The 19,086-nt window shown below is 38.9% G+C and overlaps 2 protein-coding genes across 8 annotated transcripts in view; one reads left to right on the forward strand and one right to left on the reverse strand.

Moving 5' to 3' along the window:
* Nucleotides 1-3,877, forward strand: part of INVS (inversin) — an 85,369-nt gene extending 81,492 nt beyond the window's left edge. Inside the window, exon 17 of one of the 2 annotated variants that reach the window (XR_015733879.1) lies at nucleotides 3,126-3,263. Coding sequence is in view for 1 of the 2 variants with exons in the window: in XM_034416385.2 (XP_034272276.1) it covers nucleotides 3,126-3,259 (134 nt within the window). In the remaining variant the exon portion in view is untranslated. Of the gene's footprint in view, nucleotides 1-3,125 lie in introns of both variants that reach the window. The other variant, XM_034416385.2, reaches the window with a different exon arrangement.
* The window catches only part of TEX10 (testis expressed 10), a 44,566-nt gene continuing 28,214 nt past the window's right edge, over nucleotides 2,735-19,086 (reverse strand). For 4 of the 6 annotated variants that reach the window (XM_060691789.2, XM_060691787.2, XM_087892339.1 and 1 more), the window contains 5 exons: nucleotides 17,227-17,360; nucleotides 15,101-15,185; nucleotides 8,657-8,834; nucleotides 6,987-7,197; nucleotides 2,735-3,730 (listed from right to left, as the gene is read on the reverse strand). In XM_060691789.2, the coding sequence (XP_060547772.1) occupies nucleotides 3,617-3,730; nucleotides 6,987-7,197; nucleotides 8,657-8,834; nucleotides 15,101-15,185; nucleotides 17,227-17,360 (722 nt within the window). In that variant the 3' untranslated portion in view covers nucleotides 2,735-3,616. Of the gene's footprint in view, nucleotides 3,731-6,986; nucleotides 7,198-8,656; nucleotides 8,835-14,345; nucleotides 14,644-15,100; nucleotides 15,186-17,226; nucleotides 17,361-19,086 lie in introns of those variants that run through there. The other 2 variants (XM_087892340.1, XM_034416392.3) reach the window with 1 other exon arrangement.

Below are 19,086 nucleotides of genomic sequence, written 5' to 3' on the forward strand. Positions count from 1 at the left end.
AAACTTGGTACCACCAACAGCACTAGGAGGGAGGGCAGTTTGTTCTTATTTTTAGATATTAGTGGCTTGCTCTGTCAGTATTGGTGAGAGTGTTCTTAGTGGCTCCTTGGTTAATATGTTTATTGTTACCTTGTTTGTCTGCATTACTGGTTCTTTCATTGGAACTTCCTGATTGTTGGTCTACTGTTAATCAGACAATTCCTGGAGGCCTGGCAATCAGACACAGTGGCCATCAACAGGCACATAGATATAAACAACATTTATATATCACTCAAAAAAGACAATCTAAAAGCCCAAAAAGAAATTTTAAAAACCCCAAAAACCTCCTCACCAGGAATGCAGTTTGGTAGTGAAATGTCTGCAAAAAAAAACCACCAAGCGCAGAGAGCATCAAGGATCCCTCAGAATGTAAACCTATACTATTCTGGAAAAATGGTCCTTTTCTTAAAAACCTCCAGTGATAAGAGCACCCACAACTTCTGAAGACAAACCCTTCCACTGATTAATTGTTCTTACTGTCAGAAAATTCCTCCTCCTAGGTCTCTTTGATAATCTTCCATCCATTTCGTCTTGTCCTCAGGTGCTTTGGAGAATAGATTGATTTGCTCTTCTCTGTGATAGCTTCTCAAATATTGGAACGCTGCTATCATGTTACCCATGTCCTTCACAGTTTCTGCAATTGTTCATTGTACTCCAGTCCCCTAATCATCTTTGTTGCTCTTCTCTATACACTTTCTAGAGTGTTAACATCTTTTTTATATTGTGGTGAGCAGAACTGGATGCAGTATTCCAAGCATGGTCTTACCAGTGCAGAATAAAGCAGTACTAACACTTCACATGATCTTGATACTAACCCTGTTGATGCCACATAAAACTATATTGCTTTTTTGGCAGCTTTTTTGGTAGCACGCAAACATACTCTCACTTTTTCCCTGCTACATTTAAAATGCCTTTATATGTTCTGGCTAGTTGAAAGAATGAAACAGGGAAATTTGCAACCTTACATTCATGTTATGAACAAATTCAGGTTATGTATAACATTCATGTTACAAAATCCCCAATAAACTACAATGTTATTCATCCATTTCCTCATCTTCCCTGGAATAACTGTAAGGATATCTTACACTACTTTATTTCCCTCACCCAAAATGATAACAACACAGTGTTATGTTGCAAGATTAGATAATAAAGTGTTTTTGTCCTGCGATTTTCTGGACTTCAAATACAACAATTAAAGTTTATACACATCTATAAAATTCCATGAGTCATTATATTCATGTATATCATTTTATGAATGTGTAGAATCCAATTCAAATTTTACATTCACTGTTGGATATCCCTTTTCCCTATTGATCTATTAATTGAATGGTTTACTGTATGATGATGACGGATTTCATCTGCATGCATTAAAGATAATTCTTAAGCATTGGTAATCCAGAATAATCACCAAGTTTTGTCCTTAGTTTTGCTTTTGGTAGATTCACTGCCTGGTTATTTCCAAATTATACCCACATTGTGTTGAAAGTTTTGATTTTTGGTTTTTTTTTTTAAAGAGCAGAAAATACTTTCTTACTAGGGTTTTTCTTCCTAAAGAGTCACCTTCTAGGGAGATGAGCAATAAACAAATTTAATATAAAAATATTTTGAAGATATGTTTCTTGAGATTGTGCATTTCACTAATTGTTAAAACACATTTCTTAGCTAAAAGACTGAAAAAAACTTTATTTCAGAGGAAGAGAGGAGATAATTGATATATTTCACCCAAGCCTGGTTTAGGGGGATGATAATTGATATATTTCACCCTGCCTTGTTTCCTCCTCCCAGCTCATGTTAACACCTACAAGTTTATGAAAAGATTTTGAACTCCCAAGAATTGCAGAAGCATTTTTAGAAGTAGAAATTATTTATCATTTATAAGAACAGTGATTAATGTAATATTGAGCAAGGATATTTCTAATACCTGCACACTGCTCAGCTGGCTTTGTTATCTATAACAGCAAGCTAAACAGAAATTTGGGGAATGAGAGGCAATCTAAAAAACTAGAGTTAGGATGACTCTGGGAAGGATTTAATCATATCAATTTTCTGTTTGATATGATGCTCTGCTATCATGCTTTACTGATAGCATTTACTGATGTCAGATTATGACCCTAATAAATTTAGACAAAAGCTGGATCATCACAAAAGCTGAAGAAAAAAATTATCCAGCTGAATTGTAGTAATCACTGAGAATATCTTGGATTGCTAGGACAGATAATCTACTTCTAGATAAAGTTGGACTGATCTGACTTTATTTGCAGTGAAGATAAAATTTAAGTGCTTTGGAAACCCAATGTCAAGGCAAGAGCCTTTGGGGGGGAAAAACCTGATTGCAATACTGACCCAATGACACGTGGCCTAGGAACAGAACGCAAAACTATTTTGAAACTTTGACAATGGATATAGTTCAAACATTTTGTAGTTTTCCGGCTTTTTCAGGTTTACATAAATCTTTTTTGAGCAATAAGATCCTTCCAGATACCCTGCTGTGAAGATCAGATTTTGATAGCAAATACCCAAAATTCTGTTCTTCAAATAAGGTAGGGCCTCTCACATTCACACCCAATTTTTATCTCATTGATGGAAACACTCACCTTCGAATGAACTGATAACCCTAGAGGTTCATATCTTTCTTCCCCCCCCACACAAATATGTAGTTTTGGATCATTTTCCTAAATAAATGAACAAGTGTAGATTTTTGACAGATCACATTTTATGTCATGCTGAAACACTGAAATTCAAAAAAAGTCACAAACTTTTAAGCACCACTGTACCAATTTTGAAGTTATTCCTTGTTTTCCCTTTTGTAATACCTGTCAATGGACAAAACAAGAATGATTTTTTTTAAAAAAGCAACAGATTTATGTAAGCAGATTTATATAAAAATGGTAGAGCTAAAGTAGAACACAGTAGAGATAATATAGGTACAAGAATCCTCTAAAAAATTAAAAGTACATTTGCCATTTAATGACCTTCAATTACATAAGACAGAATTTTAAGTTAGATTTCTTTTAATGTTTAATAAAGAAAACTATCTTGAGTCCTCACTGAACAAAAGCACTAATACATTTATGCTTCTTTTACAGCAGGCGGATTGCAGGATATTTGCTTATCAGAAAATCCAGGGAAATATAAACATTTTTCATATAATATGAAACCTGCCACAATAATGAAAGCAAAACACACCAGATCCAGGAATGAAAATAAAACTCTGCTATAGCATAAAGAGGGAGCCTGTTGGTTATTCATGGACATTTTAAAGTATCTTTAATGGTAGTTTTATCATTATTTTTATTTAAATGATCTATATTTTTTTAATGTATAATGCTGAGACTCGGGTATACCAACTTAATGGTTTCCTGTTCTTCACAGTAAGTAAAATTTGCATATGATTCTCTTTGTTTGCTTTAAGCTATTGTATTACTTCATTTTATTTCAGGTAATTTTTAAATGTTAATATCAAATGTAAAGAGTAACATTTTTCATACAAATCAGAGATTGTATAAAATGCATTTTTAATTTCCACAAAAAATGACTTTTTTCATTCATACAAAGAGTTTCCAACCAAATATTCTCTTTAATATAGTGTACTGACTGCCCCAGATCCTGGAGAATGAGTGGCTAAATATATATTGAAATTGTAATGGAGGTCTGTCAACCACTGCTCTTGAGCTTCATCACTTTTCAAGACCTGTGAATCAAAAAACATAACAATTACTTGAAATAGAAAAGAGAAAGTGTTTTCTTATTTATAACTCATGTAGATACAAATGTAAGATACAATAGTCCTTGACTTATGACCATTTATTTAACAATAATAAATAACAATTTATTTGAATTTATGACAATGCTATGTCAGGCCTGTCCCAGCTTGGACATTCAGGAAAGAAAGACCCTCGACTCAATTTGTAATGAAGTTATATGTTTACTGAAGCCAAGTACTAGTAGATATAGTATAACAAATGCAGATCTGAGGATTTCCCAATCATAATTTTCCCTTCTCCCAGGCCCTTCTCCTTTGATCATCATGGTGGTGTCCAATAAGGTTCAAATTTGGTATTTTAGTAACAGTTCCACAATTTAATGCCCCTTTGGATGGCCATTTCGCGTTCTATTCCCAGGCTTCTATCCTTGGATTTCAGTCATTGTCTTTGGATGGCACCTCTGGTTCCTGTCATCCCCCCATCTTCCCTTTCCCTCTCCCTACATTTTATGGCAGGCTGCCATCAAAGTGCAGCAAAGCTGAACTGAAGTGGTTTTTATGGCAATCTGACAAAATAAGTGACTTATGACCAGTACTCACACAATAGTAGCATCCCGTAATCACATGATCAAAATTCAGGTGCTTGGCAGCCAGCATGAATGAACAACAGTTGCAGCATTTTGGACCTACATGATCACCATTTGCAAATTTCCATTGGGCTTCAGACAAGCAAAGTCAGTAGGGGAGGATGGATTGCTTAATGACTACATTGATTCACTTATTGAGTATGGCAGAAAAGTTGTAAAATCAGGCACAACTCATTTAATAACCCCACCACTTAGCACCTGAGTGTCCAGTCCCAGTTGTGATTGTAAGTCAAGGACTACCTATACAATTATCTAGGAGACCCATAGAATACAAAGAAGGAAAGTTACTGATTTTTTTTTAAATTAAGAAAGCACGTATGTGTTTTGGTTTTACAATATTTATAACATGCCAAGCAATAGGCAAATTAACTTTGTCTACATGTTAGCAAGCAGATGCTTGTAATTAAAGAAATATGGAATTCCAGTTCAAGGCAAGAGCCTTGGTGGCGCAGCAGACTAAAACTGCTGTTAAAGTAGCACCTAGCTGCCAGCTGCCTGCAATTACTGCAAGTTCAATTCTCACCAGGCTCAAGGTTGACTCAGCCTTACATCCTTCCAAGGTAGGTAAAATGAGGACCCGGTTTGTGGGGGCAATAAGCTGACTTTGTATAAAATAGAACACCGCTTAGTGAGGGCCAAAAAGCTCTACTAAGCAGGTATATACAAAAGTATGAAGGATATTGCTTAACGCATTGTAAATCGCCCTGAGTCTCCAGAGAAGGGCGGCATATAAATCGAACAAATAATAGATAGATAGATAGATAGATAGATAGATAGATAGATAGATAGATAGATAGAATGGAAGTCAGTTAAAGTATTGCTATGGGTAAAAGTCTAATAGAACTCAATTTAATAAATCACTCAATTTTATGATTACATTTCTAAGCTACTACTGCAATCTAGTGACACTTGGCAACTTACATGACATGGAAAAATTAACATATATACAATCAATCTAAATGAATATATCAGGAAAGTGAAAAAAAGGGATGGCACTAACTGACTAGAATGCTTTCCCAAGCTTCTGAGTTTTTAAATCTTGAAGGCCATCAAAGAAGAAATAAATCTGATCTCTGCTTGGGGACTATTCCAGATAGTTGGTTCTGAAAAACAGGGTTTCCTAGTTTCACTCTTTACCTCCTGCAAGCAAAAAACTAGAAGCAGTATCTTTTTGGATAACCCAACTGGTCAGGTTGATTTGAGTAAGAGTAGGTTGTCTTACACGTATCCAGTGTCAAGACATAAATGGCTTTATGGGGAACCAGCATTTTAAATTATACCCAGAAATCAACTGAAAGTATCCTTCTAAATGCTGCAAAAAGTTTCTGCAGTGCCATAGACCTTGTTAAGGTAGCAGAACAAAGCAGTAAATGGCTCTATATCCAAGGCATAGAAAGTGGAGCAGTGGCATCTCGGAGGATGTGTCAGGAGGGCCAGGGCAGATGGGCTTGGGCCTGTGCTAGGCTTCCAAGGACCTCCCCCACCCTGAGGCATCCTGCAGGTTTGTTAGATTCATTAGAAAGAGCTGGAATGGGGAAATTGTTAGGTGAAACACTTAAATGTGGTATCATAATGGGCAGGCTCCATTACAGTCATATCTCGAGGACTATCTGTAAGCTTCCTTTTAGTTGGCCAATATGAGAACTCGAAGCTGGATCAGTTGTTCAGTCCAGCAAGGCACTACTTATATTCTTATGTTCTTAATACAGTTGGCAGCTTCCACACTTGTAAGAAGACAATGACAACCACTAATTTCCAGAGAGTCTAATGCACAGTGAAGCCAGGATAGCCAGAATACTATGTTATCCAGGTGGCAGAAGATAACATAGAAAGTGCCCTATTCACTTCTGAGTTTATATGTCAAAAGAAACTACAGATAATATGGCAAGATCACCAAAATTTATCATAATCCATTAAAATTTAGGAAGCTAAATGTAAAAATATTAATTGTGGTCTGTAGAATTTATTAAGATCTCTTAAATCTCAATCTCTCTCTCTCTCTCTGTCTGTCTCTCTCCCTCCCTCCCTTCCTCTCTCCCTCTATGTGTGTGTGTGCATACACAAACACACACACACACACACACATACATACATACATACATACATACATACATTCTTATATAGATAATGAAGTTATCATCAGATCATTGATAGTCAATACAACTGGATCCTTTTGTTGCTAATCTGTCATCCTTAAGTTATGAAGACAAATTCTGATGGAATATAAAGAAAATTTTAAAAGAATTATATGCTCACATACAGTTCTGCCTTCAATCCAAACTAGGAAGGAATAAAGACAGAATATTGTAATGCTATTTCCTAAGTTTGGAAGCAGAAAAAATTGATTAGTCCTTGCCTACTGGAATTGGGGGTTAAAATGGAAATTATTTTTGGAGAAAGCCCACTATCATTCTTATGATAGAAAAGAGAAGAATGACTCTTTATCCTTCAATGACTAATGGGCCAACTTCTTTCAGCCTTCTTTGTGACCAGTTGCTTGGAAGACCAACCAAGACCATGAGAAAAACTGTTACTTTCCAATTCTATGAGACAACAACTTGGCTTCAACAGCCAGTGACTGAGAATAGGATCCTTACCACAATATCTTTGACAATCTGTTTCACCAGGAACTCACTGGTCTTCATATGAGTCTGAAGCTGCCTGTGTTGCATTAGCAAACAAAGAAGCTGAGCAAGAACAGGCAATTCATCCCGGGAGGCTTGGTTCACTTGAAGAGACTGCAACATCATTCTCAAGATTTGAAGTGAGGTGCTTAAAATTGAGATACAGGAACTCCACAGTACATCCCTGAAACCGAAGTTGAGGAAGGGTGGGAAAAGTAGATGTGCACAAGTTTAGCTAGATTTATAGTAAGAAAGGAGTAATTTCAAACCAGGCAAATAACCACATTTATTACTTGTACTATAACTGTATGTTTAGCCCAGAATCATATGCAAGTCAGATGGGCAGCCATATAAATTTAATAAATACATAAAAAGTAAATATAAAGAATTTGTAGATATAATTTATTTGCAGTCTCCAAGGGGCTGACAATTTATTACAAATTTACAATTGTAAAAAATTCAGTCATTTTGTCTACAGCTATTGTTAAAAATGGGAACAGTGAGCTTTCTGCCCCACAGTTAATTGTGAGAATTTATTATGTATTGATCATTACTAAATTAAAAACATCCAAGCCTGGCTTAAGCTTGTCTTTCAGGACAGAATTTCCCACAAGAAAAAAATTATACTAAAGTAAATTTCATAAAATGTAATATTACTTTTAGAATATTGTAAAAAAGGAAAAACAAATCTTAATCAGAAATTCAAAGTCCACAGTGATTACTGTCAAAGTAGTTAGTCCTCAATTTACAATTGGTCATTTAATGACCTTCACAGTCAGACAGTCATAGAACAGGTGCTTTATGACCTATAAAGTACTTCTGTGCATTGTGCCAGTGTCTTTGGTCATATGATCATATTTTGGGTGCCAGACAATCTGTTCATATTTACAAGCAGTTCCCAAGTGTTCTGCAATCAGATGATAGTTATTTGCAATCTTTGCTGGCTTCCCCAGAAAATAATGAAGAAGTCAGCAGGGAAAGTTGCAAGTCTTTCTTAGAAAATAGGATTTGACGTCCATTCCCCCATATGCCAAGGTGTTATTTTTTCCCTCTGCATGAAGGGGAAATCCTCTTGTGCAGTGGATTAACAGACTTCATTTCTGCTAGTGAGCTTTTCAGAACACTGGTGTTTGCTAGCGTTTTCTCTCTAAATGCCAGCATTCAGACAGGAAAATGCTAGTAAAGTCCAGCATTCTGAGCCCAAGGGAAAAGCTAGCAAACACCAGCATTCTAAGCTTTCCAGAATGCTGATGTTCAGTAGAGTTTTCACCAGATTTGAGGACTGTTTCTCCAGCATGCCAAAGGACTTCAAATCTGGTGAAAAAGCTAATGAACGCTATTGTTCTCATTATTCTCCCTGGGTCTGGTGGGAAACCTGGTACCTCTCCCTGGGATTTCACTAATAACCGCAACTGGGAGAGCTGGGATTGCAATCACTAAGCAAAGCAGTCTGGTGGCATCTTGCTTAATGATCACATCACTCAATGATCAGTTTTCTGGGTCCAATTGTAATCACAGGCGGAGGGCTACCTGTACAACTGAACTAGTCTTCAGCTACAATAAACAAGAACATATATTAACACACATGCATACAATGCTTGGAAAGTACCAATAAGAATAAAATCTAAAATTAAAAAGCTTACCTCTTCTGCATGTGTTCTGTATCCTCCCTCTCTATGGTTAAGAGAAAGTAGAGAAGACTATAACACAAAGTAGCTAGGAATCTGGAAGCATTTTCATTAAGGACATATACTTGATCCAGTAGTTTACTAAGAGCACACAAAATAGCACCAGCAGTACTGTCAGGTACTACAGTCAGTCCTACCTAGGAAACAAAAATAATTTCAGATTAAACAATTTTTCACACAACCTTTGAGCACAAGTATTTTATTTATGTCTTATATTTATAAGAGAAGTATTCTGCTAAAATAATTTCAAATATCCATTAAGATTCTTATATTTTACCTGTTGAAGATTTAGACATTATTAAAAAACTTATTCAGCAATAACCAACATATTTCCAACATATAATTGTCTAGCAACTGCAGTTTAGATGCAGAATAGTATTTTTGAGGGAATACAACTATGCAAAACATCAAATAGTACTTGAATTACACTGTGAGGAATTCTTCTGGTTACCAAGATGGATCCATTAAGAAAGATAACTCCAACTCTAGAGCAAGAAAACAAGGCTTATTGTCTTTGGGCAACCCTTCTCTTCAGTCACATTAAATGCTTTTGGCTAAAACATAGCCTAAAACTAATTATTATTCAAATCCCAGTACTGTAGGAATTCACTGTTACTGATCTTACAGTATCCATACTGATAACTAATGCTGTTCTTCATGTACTCCCCCTATTTCTCCTTTTGTTTCAATGGATCTACAAGACGATCTGCTTTTCAGACAACTTGGAAACCAAAACTATTACAAAGTTGTTCATGGTGGGTTCTGCTATTCAGGCCCTATCTTCCCAAGAAAGCCACTTCTTCAGCAGTTCCATTTTGATGCTCCCATTCCACTTGCCATATAAGAAAGATGGGGAAATAGCATGCCTTCTTGATCTCTAGGATGTCTCTACATGCATTCCAAAGAAAGAAAGAAAGGACCAAATGATATGGCCTCATGAAAAGATGAATGGCAGACAAATTTAATAAATAAAAACATTTTTGTCCAGTTTAATGTCTTATCTTTTTATATGCATATGAGATTGCCAGATCAGGTTATAGATAGAGCTATGCTGAACAGTCAGCGCAATGATGGAGAAGGTTCTATTAAAGTATTGGTTCAAAACTGAGTCAACAATTTCAATAACATAGATGTTGGCAAAATGATCAGTTGATCCACTTAGACATCTCGCTTTGGTTGGATTTATATTACTCCGCTTCCTAGAGAGTTAGTAGATAATCCTTAATCCATCCTCAAATGGTGGCAATGATTAGGAATCAATTACAAAAGGTGCTTAGCACATTTCAGAATCCTGTGAGTACAATTTGATCTTTTGTTGAATTCACACATTAAGACAGATTAACAAATTATATTATGTTTTACAATCTGGCATTCCAACTTGCTCCGAAGTTTCTAAATAGATTTTTTTATATAGGTGAATAAAATACAGAATAGGGACTGTTCCTCCCATTTTTGTGGTAGAATGCTCTACAAAGGAGACCCACATTGCAGGTGTTAATATTTATTACTTATGTGGCTTTATGGTAAAGTTTTTATATAGAGCCATTGTGGCGCAGTGATTAGAATGCAGTACTACAGGCTACTTCTGCTGCCTGCCGGCTGCCTGTAATTTGGCAGTTTGAGTATCACCGGCTTGAGGTTGACTCAGCCTTCCATCCTTCTGAGGTCGGTAAAGCAGGTTTACATTTTAAAGATGCGCGTTAAGAATTTCAGTATAGTGATTACATATTTATATAACAGCCAGCAGTAAAGGAACATTGGGACTTACCTGAATGTTCGTTCTATGTGCTCTGCAGGAGAGTCCAAGCAATGGGTTAACTTCTGTCTGGTTGGCCAGAGACTGAGTTGAATTTGCTTAGCCACGCCCCTCTTCCTCCTGTGAGCTTCAGTGTTTCAACGAAGTGGATCCGGAGAGGATGTAGCATGTATGATAATTCAGCTCCACTGGAAACTGGACCACGACAAGAACTAGGGTGGGGTTGGACTCTTTTGCAGTGCACATAGAACTAACATTCAGGTAAGTCCCAATGTTCCTTCTCCCGTGCGCTGCTTGGAGAGTCCAAGCAATGGGATATACACAAGCTAAGTATCCCTAGGGCGGGAGTCCGAGCGGTCCAGGGGCCTTTCGCCTGGTAGAACCTGCTGCAGGACCCTTCTGCCAAATGCTGCCTTGACTGATGCAAATTTGTCCAATTTGTAATTTCTGATAAATGGAGTGGAGGAGGCCCAAGTGGCCACCCTGCAAATTTCCAGGATGGAAGCTTGTGTAGCCCAAGCGGCCGTGGTAGCAGCGCTGCGCGTCGAATGCGCACTAAGATGTCCTGGAAGGGGCCTGGCTTGATGTTCATAAGCCAGCGCGATATATGCCTTAAGCCACCTTCCAATGATTGATGGAGTCACTTTCTTTCCCATGGAACTGGGCTGGAATGAAACAAACAATGATTCAGACCTCCTGAATGAAGCAGTTCTGTCCATGTATTTGCGAAGAGCCCTACGAACATTCAATGTGTGCCAGCGTCGTTCCCTGGGATGTGCTGGGTCTGGACAAAAAATTGGCAAAACGACCTCCTGAGCCCTATGAAACCAGGGATTGATTTTGGGCACAAAGGTCGGGTCCAGCCAGAGAACGACCCTGTCTGAATAAAAGATACATAAGTCCTTGCGTACAGAGAGAGCCTCCATCTCAGAGATTCTCCTCGCCAATTTGATTGTGATGAGAAAGGCGACTTTGAAGGTAAGAATCTTGAGACTGGCAGGTCCCAATGGTTCGAACGGGAAAGACGTGAGGGCTTGCAAGACAAGAGGTAAATCCCAAGTGGGATACCGATGTACTGTAGGGGGACGTAAATTGGAAACCACTTTTAGGAAACTTTGTACCCTCGGATGCTGAGAGAGGGTAGTTGTGCCATCGCAGTGTAGGATAGTCGCAAGGGCGGCCACCTGCCTGCAGAGTGTGTTGGTAGAAAGTCTGTGATTAAATCCAGACTGGAGGAAGTCCAAAACATCTGGAATAGATGCCAATGTGGATCTAGGTGTGATTTCCTGTACCAGCGTGAAAAGGTGGTCCATGAGGCTTTGTAGATCCTGGTGGTGGAATGACGGCGAGAAGCCTGAATCGTGGAGATGACTTCCCTTGAGAATCTGGCCTTCTTTAGGATTTCCCTCTCAAGGGCCAGATGGCCAATTGGAGCCATTGAGGCTCTGGATGGAGTATGGCCCCCTGGCTGAGGGAAATCCTGTCTGGCAGAATCTTCCAGGGGCGTGACACTGACAGAGACACCAGATCTGCAAACCACATCCGTCTGGGCCAGTGGGGTGCCAAAAGGAGAACCTCCGCCTCTTCTTCCAGTAACTTCCGGATGACCTGTGGTATAAGAGGAGTCGGAGGAAAGGCATATAAAAGACCCTGTGGCTAGGGTGAGCAGAGTGCGTTGGTCCCTTCGGCTCCTATCGTTGGGAAGCGGGAGAAGAACCATGGCAGCTGAGTGTTCCTTGAGTTGGCAAAAAGATCCATACACGGTTGACCGAACCTGGTCGACAGTTGATGGAAAAGATTGCGGTGAAGGCGCCATTCGGACTGGTCAATGGTTGTTCAGCTCAACCAATCTGCCTGTTCATTGTCCGTCCCTGAAATGTGTTCCGCCTGTAGGGAGAGCAGATGAGACTCCGCCCAAAGAGCGAGTTTCGTCGCTTCAGACATCAGATCCCTGGATCGGGTGCCCCCCTGTCTGTTCACATGTGCCTTGGCTGTGATGTTGTCTGTTAACAGTAATACGTGGTGGCCTGACAATGCACGGTGGAAATGGCGCAGGGCTAGGTGTGCTGCTCTCAGCTCCAGCCAGTTGATGTCGTGTAATAACTCCTGTGGAGACCATCTGCCCTGAGTCATCTGGGAGTTTAAGTGTGCACCCCAGCTGAATAGACTGGCATCCGAAGTCAATGTCAATGGAAGGCGACATCCACCAGTCTAGGGAATGAAGTACTTTCGGTGGAACTCTGACCCTTGTTTTAGAATGGCTGTTGCCCGCCGGTTGATTTAGCAATAGGAACCATTGTAGGGGCCGGGAGTATAGCCTTGCCAAGGAACTATTGCAAGGCAGGAGATCATCTTCCCTAACAACTGGGACAGTAGCGCCAGGGGTACTGATTGTGATGTCCTGACCTGCGCTATCATGGCCCGTAAACTGGCCTGCCGCTCTGGGGACAGAAAGACCTGACAACTGAGTGAGTCTATCCGTACACCCAAATGGAGGTTGCTGTGGGAGGGGTCTAACTGGCTCTTCTCCAGGTTCACTGAGAACCCGTGCTCTTGGAAGGTTTGAATTGTCTCTAACAGATCCTGTCTTGCCTGGCTCAGAGACGATGATTGAATCAAAACGTCGTCGAGATAACATTGTATTCTGATGGGGCGAGTTCGAAGATGAGCTGCCACTACATATAGGAGCTTGGGGGAAGGAACGACCTCTTGCGTAGTGACTGGCTCAGTGAATAGGTGGGCATTGGGATCCTGCTCAGATACCCCTGCTGCAACCCCCAAATTTGCAGTAGTTTTAGCCTTAAATAATAAGGTCTTAAACAAATTGGGATTGAAAAGGCCAGTGAATGCAGGCTTGTCGGGAGATCTACCCTCGTCCTCAGAGAATTCATGCTCTGCAAATTCTTCCTCCTCCCCAGTGTAAGACATCTCGCTGCCCTGATACTCCTGAGGTGAATGGGGAGCCTGGGAATACACCAGTTCAGATTGCCCTTGAGGCACATTGGAAGCTGTGCCACTGGGAATAGGTGCTCTTATGCCCCTCCTAAGCAGGGCCGAATCAATGCCCTGGGCAATGATATTACATAGCTCCTGTGAAAGGACAGGGTTTTGGGTCTCCTCAGGACGGAGCCCCGCTGTTGTGGGAGTGAACGTGGCCGATGGAACTGTCTTCCTAGGACCTGGTGTGACCATTTGTTCTGAAGAACCCTGACCAGATAAAGGAATATAATCTCCTGCACAGGCTGGTAGTTCAGATTGTGGGTTTGGAGAGAGGTCTGGAGACCAAAACAATCTTTCTTCAGGCAATGCAGAAGAAAATGTGCTTTGTGCCAGTGAAATATCAGCTTCCCTGTGGCCAGTTTGAGAGCCTGGGCTTCTAGAGGCCTCTGTCTGCTTTTGGGCCTTGGCAAATTGTTTTTCTAAAGCTTTTTGCCTTCTTTCTGCATCCTTATCAGCGGCAGAGGAGGTGGATGCCTTTGATCAGTAGAAGGCCCAATCTGAGAACTCCTTCCTTACTTGGATCAGGCATTGATCTTCTAGAGCCAGAGGGTCTAGAAGATCTAGAGCTGCAGAATCCCTGGAATGAGAAGAGCTGCGATCCACCATTTTGAAATGAATAAGCAGATTCAAATTATGCTGCAGCACTTGAAATATTGCTTAAATTGTACTAATTAAAATTTCTCCTCCAATTCTGGCAACTTGTGGCGCCAAACCAACAAAACAATTTGTAAGCGCAATGGTCAACTGCTGTGTGAAAAATTTTTGGCGCGAGGCAGACAAAACAACCTCTTGCACAATTACAATTATACAGCAGAGTGGGAATGGCACAAGAGCAACAATACAGTCCCCAAGCCTTGATCCCAATTTTAAGCGCTAAACCAACAATACGGTTTATCTGCGCTGGAGCCGATCACCTGATTCATGTGGATCCTTTGATATTGTCTGGTGTGAAGGTCGTGGCCCCAACGATCCTTTCAGTCCTCCGGATAGCAGCCCGATGTTCCCTGCCGCTAATAGTTCAAATAAGCCTGGGATGAGGGCAATCTGAAGCGCCGCCCCTGCCCTAGTTGCTGCCTCCAATGGCGACCGGCTCCAGAACGGATTGCTGGCCATGCGGCAATTCTCCTCCAGAGCTTTGGAGCTTTACGGAGTGGCCACCGGCTGCTGCACAGCATTAAAAATACTTCTGAAACAATAGAAGCCAAATCCAATGTAAAGAAAAGTTTTTTTGATCTATTTTGTCTTCTGCTTAAAGTCCAAGCAATGGGAGAACAAAGAAGCAAATCTCTTTAGGCCGACTGAGTTGAAACACTGAAGCTCACAGGAGGAAGAGGTGTGGCTAAGCAAATTCAACTCAGTCTCTGGCCAACCAGACTGAAGTTAACCCATTGTTTGGACTCTCCAAGCAGCGCACAGGAGAATAAATGGTTTCATATATTACAAATTAGCAAATATACTTTACTCTGTCAAAAGAAACTACAAAAATGTAACATTTTAAGTAAATACATACTGTATATACATATTCATATGCTACTTTTAAAAATTCACATACTATATTTTAAATAAAGTGGCAAAATCAACCATCAGCTAGAGATACTTAATGATAGTAAATAAGTAACAATAAATTGATTCCAAATTGGTACCTACCAAATATTTACATATTCCACTTTGTACAATATCAATGCATTGGCTTCGTGAAGGAATAGTGGACAGGCATTGGATCACCACCTATTTTAACACCAAAATTGTTCAAAATGTTTACCATATTTGATTATATAATATACTGAATATCATTTAAAACTGTAAGTTGCATGACTACCTAAGAACACTTAAGCAAAATATGGTTATTATGAATTTGAAAAATTGTTGCTTAGTCAGATTCTGCTTTATTTTTTCAGTTTCACTGCTGCTTATATTATTTTACAAAACTGACTACCAATTTTCTGTATCTGTGCAGTTGTCAACAGAAAACAGTGCTTTCCAATAATATGAGTCTTAGCTTTCCTGACTTCATCCTTGCAGATTTGGGCTATTTGCTAGTATTCTATTTTAGTTCTATCCCTCTTACTGTTTTTTACTTTTTTCTCTTTTATTGTATCTCTTTGTTTATCAGATAATTATTGAAATCATGCCAGTTTCATTTGGGGTATATTCCCCCCACCCTCCGTGGTGTTATGTTAAACCAAACTTTTATAATCTCAATTTTCAGAGATTCCCAAGCAACTTGGGTTGTTTTCCGTTCCAAGACCTCTATCCATGGAATCTTCCTAAGCTCTAAGATTGTTGGAGTTAGCCTTCTTGACTTTTTTTTGATTACTTGTCCCTACATTATGTTGAATCTCAATTACATGGTCACTCTCTCCCAAAATTCTTGGAAGTCCATCCCTTCTATCATTTCATCCCTATTAGTAAGACTTAAGTTCAGTTCAGCTGACCCTCGGTTCCTTCCTCTATTCTTGTATCTTTTGGATGACTAAGTTATCTGCCAGGTTCTTTAGGAACTAGTTTGTCATTCAATTCCTCAGAATTTGTCTTCCAGTTATTGTCAGGGTAATTAAAGTCCCATAGTGATGTGCTTCTTGCATACCTTAGCTAGCCGATTAGCAAAAAGTTATACACCTATTAGCATAGATATGCACTTATGGCAATGTCATACCTTTTTCCTTTTAAATTTTATATAATAATTATATTATACAACATAATTATACTATGTTGTTTGATTCATTGCACAGTCAGCCAGATGTTCAGTTTGGATTTGGCATTTTATCTACCAATCAAGTCCTTTTCCAACAACCTGGGATACACAGATGTAGATGTTTGATGATCTTAAAGGTATGGTTGCAGGATATAAATTATTCCAAGCAAAGTGGCCTTTTGCAACTAATGGTGAATTTATCAATGTCAATAATGTTCAAGTGGTGCACCAGTTGTTTTCAGATTGCACCCAAGGTGATTATTACTATCACAACTGTTTGCCACAACTGTTCTACTTCTATTTGCAGGTCTTCATATTTTGTTATCTTCTCCAGTTCTTTCTCTTTTATTCTGCTGTCTCCAGACACTATCCAGACTTTTTTATCTTTCTTATTGACAATTGTTAAATCTGGCGTATTATGTGTCAAATGCTGGGGTTTTTTTAAAAAATTTTAAAGTCCTGGAACATTTAGCTTCTTTATTTTCTATGACTTTTATTTATTTTTTTTGTCCCACCGGGTCTTGCTTGCAGGCAAATGGTATTTCTTGCAGATCTTCTAATGCACCAACAATGTTGCTACTTTGTCATGCCGTTTTTTTTGTTTGTTTGTTTGTTTTTTGGTTATTCAGTCTATGTGATCTTCTTACAGCAGCTAATCAGGTGGTCCACTATTTCTTCAGCTTCTTTGCAGAGGTAGGATTTGATTTCTTCTCAGTTCTGGATTTGTATGAATTTGTTCTTAAGGCTTGGTCTTGTGCAGCCAGAATTAACCCCTCTGTCTATTATTATTATTATTATTATTATTATTATTAGTAGTAGTAGTAGTAGTAGTAGTAGTAGTAGTAGTAGTAGTAGTTTTCCACCCATCTCACTGCAAGGCAATTGGGTGGCTTAGAATATACTATATGTTATATAATATATAAAATATTAATATAAAATATATATGCATATATCTACATTTTACATTTCACCTTCATCAAACAGCTCAATTTCTCACCAACAGCACTTAAACATTTCATTTTAGGATAAATGAAAATGACTGAAGGAAGACTCTTTCAGTGCAGAAAGTTTTACCTCTGCCATAGTCCAATGATATGAAAATTGTTCCAAATCTGTTAAATATAGTTGGACAGGAGAGAGCTGTGTTTGGTTTATGTGTGGTTTTCCCCTAATGCTCTGAAGATTACTTAACTCTTCACTGGAAAAGCCTGAAAAGGATGATAAAGAATCCTATTAGGATCACATATCAAAGTGAACACTTATTGTTTTTCTCTATGGTTCTTACAAACAAAACAGAAACTCAACATTCCATGTTTCACTTCATTAATAATACAATGGTATCTAAAGATTTGTGAACCCTTCAATATTTCTCCATTAATACAGACTAAAACATGATTTGTTCTCCATACAAGTCCTAAAACAAGAATCATAGGATGTTAGGTCTGGATGGGACCTTTGGAGTTTCATAGTCCAATTTCCTACCCAAGGCAAGAGTCCTTATACTATCCAGGTCAAATGATTGTCCAATCTTTTCTTGAAAACTTCCAGTGATGGAGCACCCGCAACTTCAAGAAGCAAGCCATTCAATTGATTGACTGTTCTCGTTCGCAAGAAATTCCTTAGTTTTAGGTTGGATGTCTCTTTGATAATCTTCCACCCCGTATTTCTTACCCTGCCCTCAGGTGCTATGAAGAATAAATTGACCCATTCTTCCTTGTGACAATCCTTCAGTTATTAGAAGATAGCTATCATGTCACTTCCTAGTACTTCTCTTAATTAGGCTAAACATACCTAGTTTCCTTCTTCATATACTTTAGCCTCCAAACCCCTTACCATCTTTGTTATTCTTCTCTGCATGCTTTCTAAAGCTCTCAGCCTCTTATCTATATTGTGATAACCAGAACTGATGCAGTATTCCAAGTATGGTCTCACCAGAGCAGTATAAAATGGTGTATCAGATCTTGTTATAGTGATACTATCCCTGTGTGGATGCAGCATTGGCTCTTTTGGCAGCTGCAGCACATTGTTGACTCAATGTGCTACCTACTAGATCCTTTTTACTACTGTTGAGCCAGGTACTGCCTAGTATGTACCTGGCTCAACAGTATTTGGGCTTATCCTGCATCTAAAAGGACCTTACTTTTCTTACCACTGAATTGATCTTGTTGGATAGGGTGTGATGCTCAGTCTGTCAAGATCCTTCTGTATCGTGAGAGTTAGCAATTCGGCCCCAGCTTGCTATTATCTGTAAATTTGATGAGTGCCTCTTCAATCCCCTCATCTAGGTCATTTATGAAAATGTTAAAGAGCAATAGGTAGAAGCAGAACCTTAAGAGACTGCCCCCCTCCATGCAGATTAGAAAACCCAATTAAGCAAATGGGGAAAAATGGTTCATTTTTTAAATTGAGGAAATAATCCAAAGCTACATATTGTCGTGCGGCAAAAGTATGCAAACCTCTAGGATTATCAGTTCATTTGAAAGAAAAATTAATGCCAGGTGTTTCAACAATTGAGATGGGAATTGGGTGTGAGTATGGAAGGTCCTGCCTTATTTAAAGAACAGAATTTTGCTGTCAAAATCTGATCTCATTGGCTGAAGCAAAGGTTTCCAGAGTCTGAAAAACAGTTGTTGAACCTCACAGTCTGGAAGCATTTATAGAACTATTTCCAGAAAGCTGTTTGTGAACTGAAACTCAAAGGAAGTAGGTCATACAGCAAGACAATAACCCAAAACACACATTGTACAACCAAAGAATGATTAAAGCAGAAGAAAGTTAATGTTTTAGAATAGCAGCAGTTATTGCTGCCCAAAGGGAACTCACTGGTTACTGAAAGCAAACATTGCATACTTTTGCCACGTACAAATATGTAGATTTGGAAAGGCTCCTCAAAGAGCCTAATGAAGAAATTTGAAATGTAAATTTTGGATGTAT

Source organism: Pantherophis guttatus, chromosome 4, assembly GCF_059756535.1.
Source record: "Pantherophis guttatus breed Tessera chromosome 4, ASM5975653v1, whole genome shotgun sequence".
In the NCBI taxonomy this organism is placed as follows: Eukaryota; Metazoa; Chordata; class Lepidosauria; order Squamata; family Colubridae; genus Pantherophis; species Pantherophis guttatus.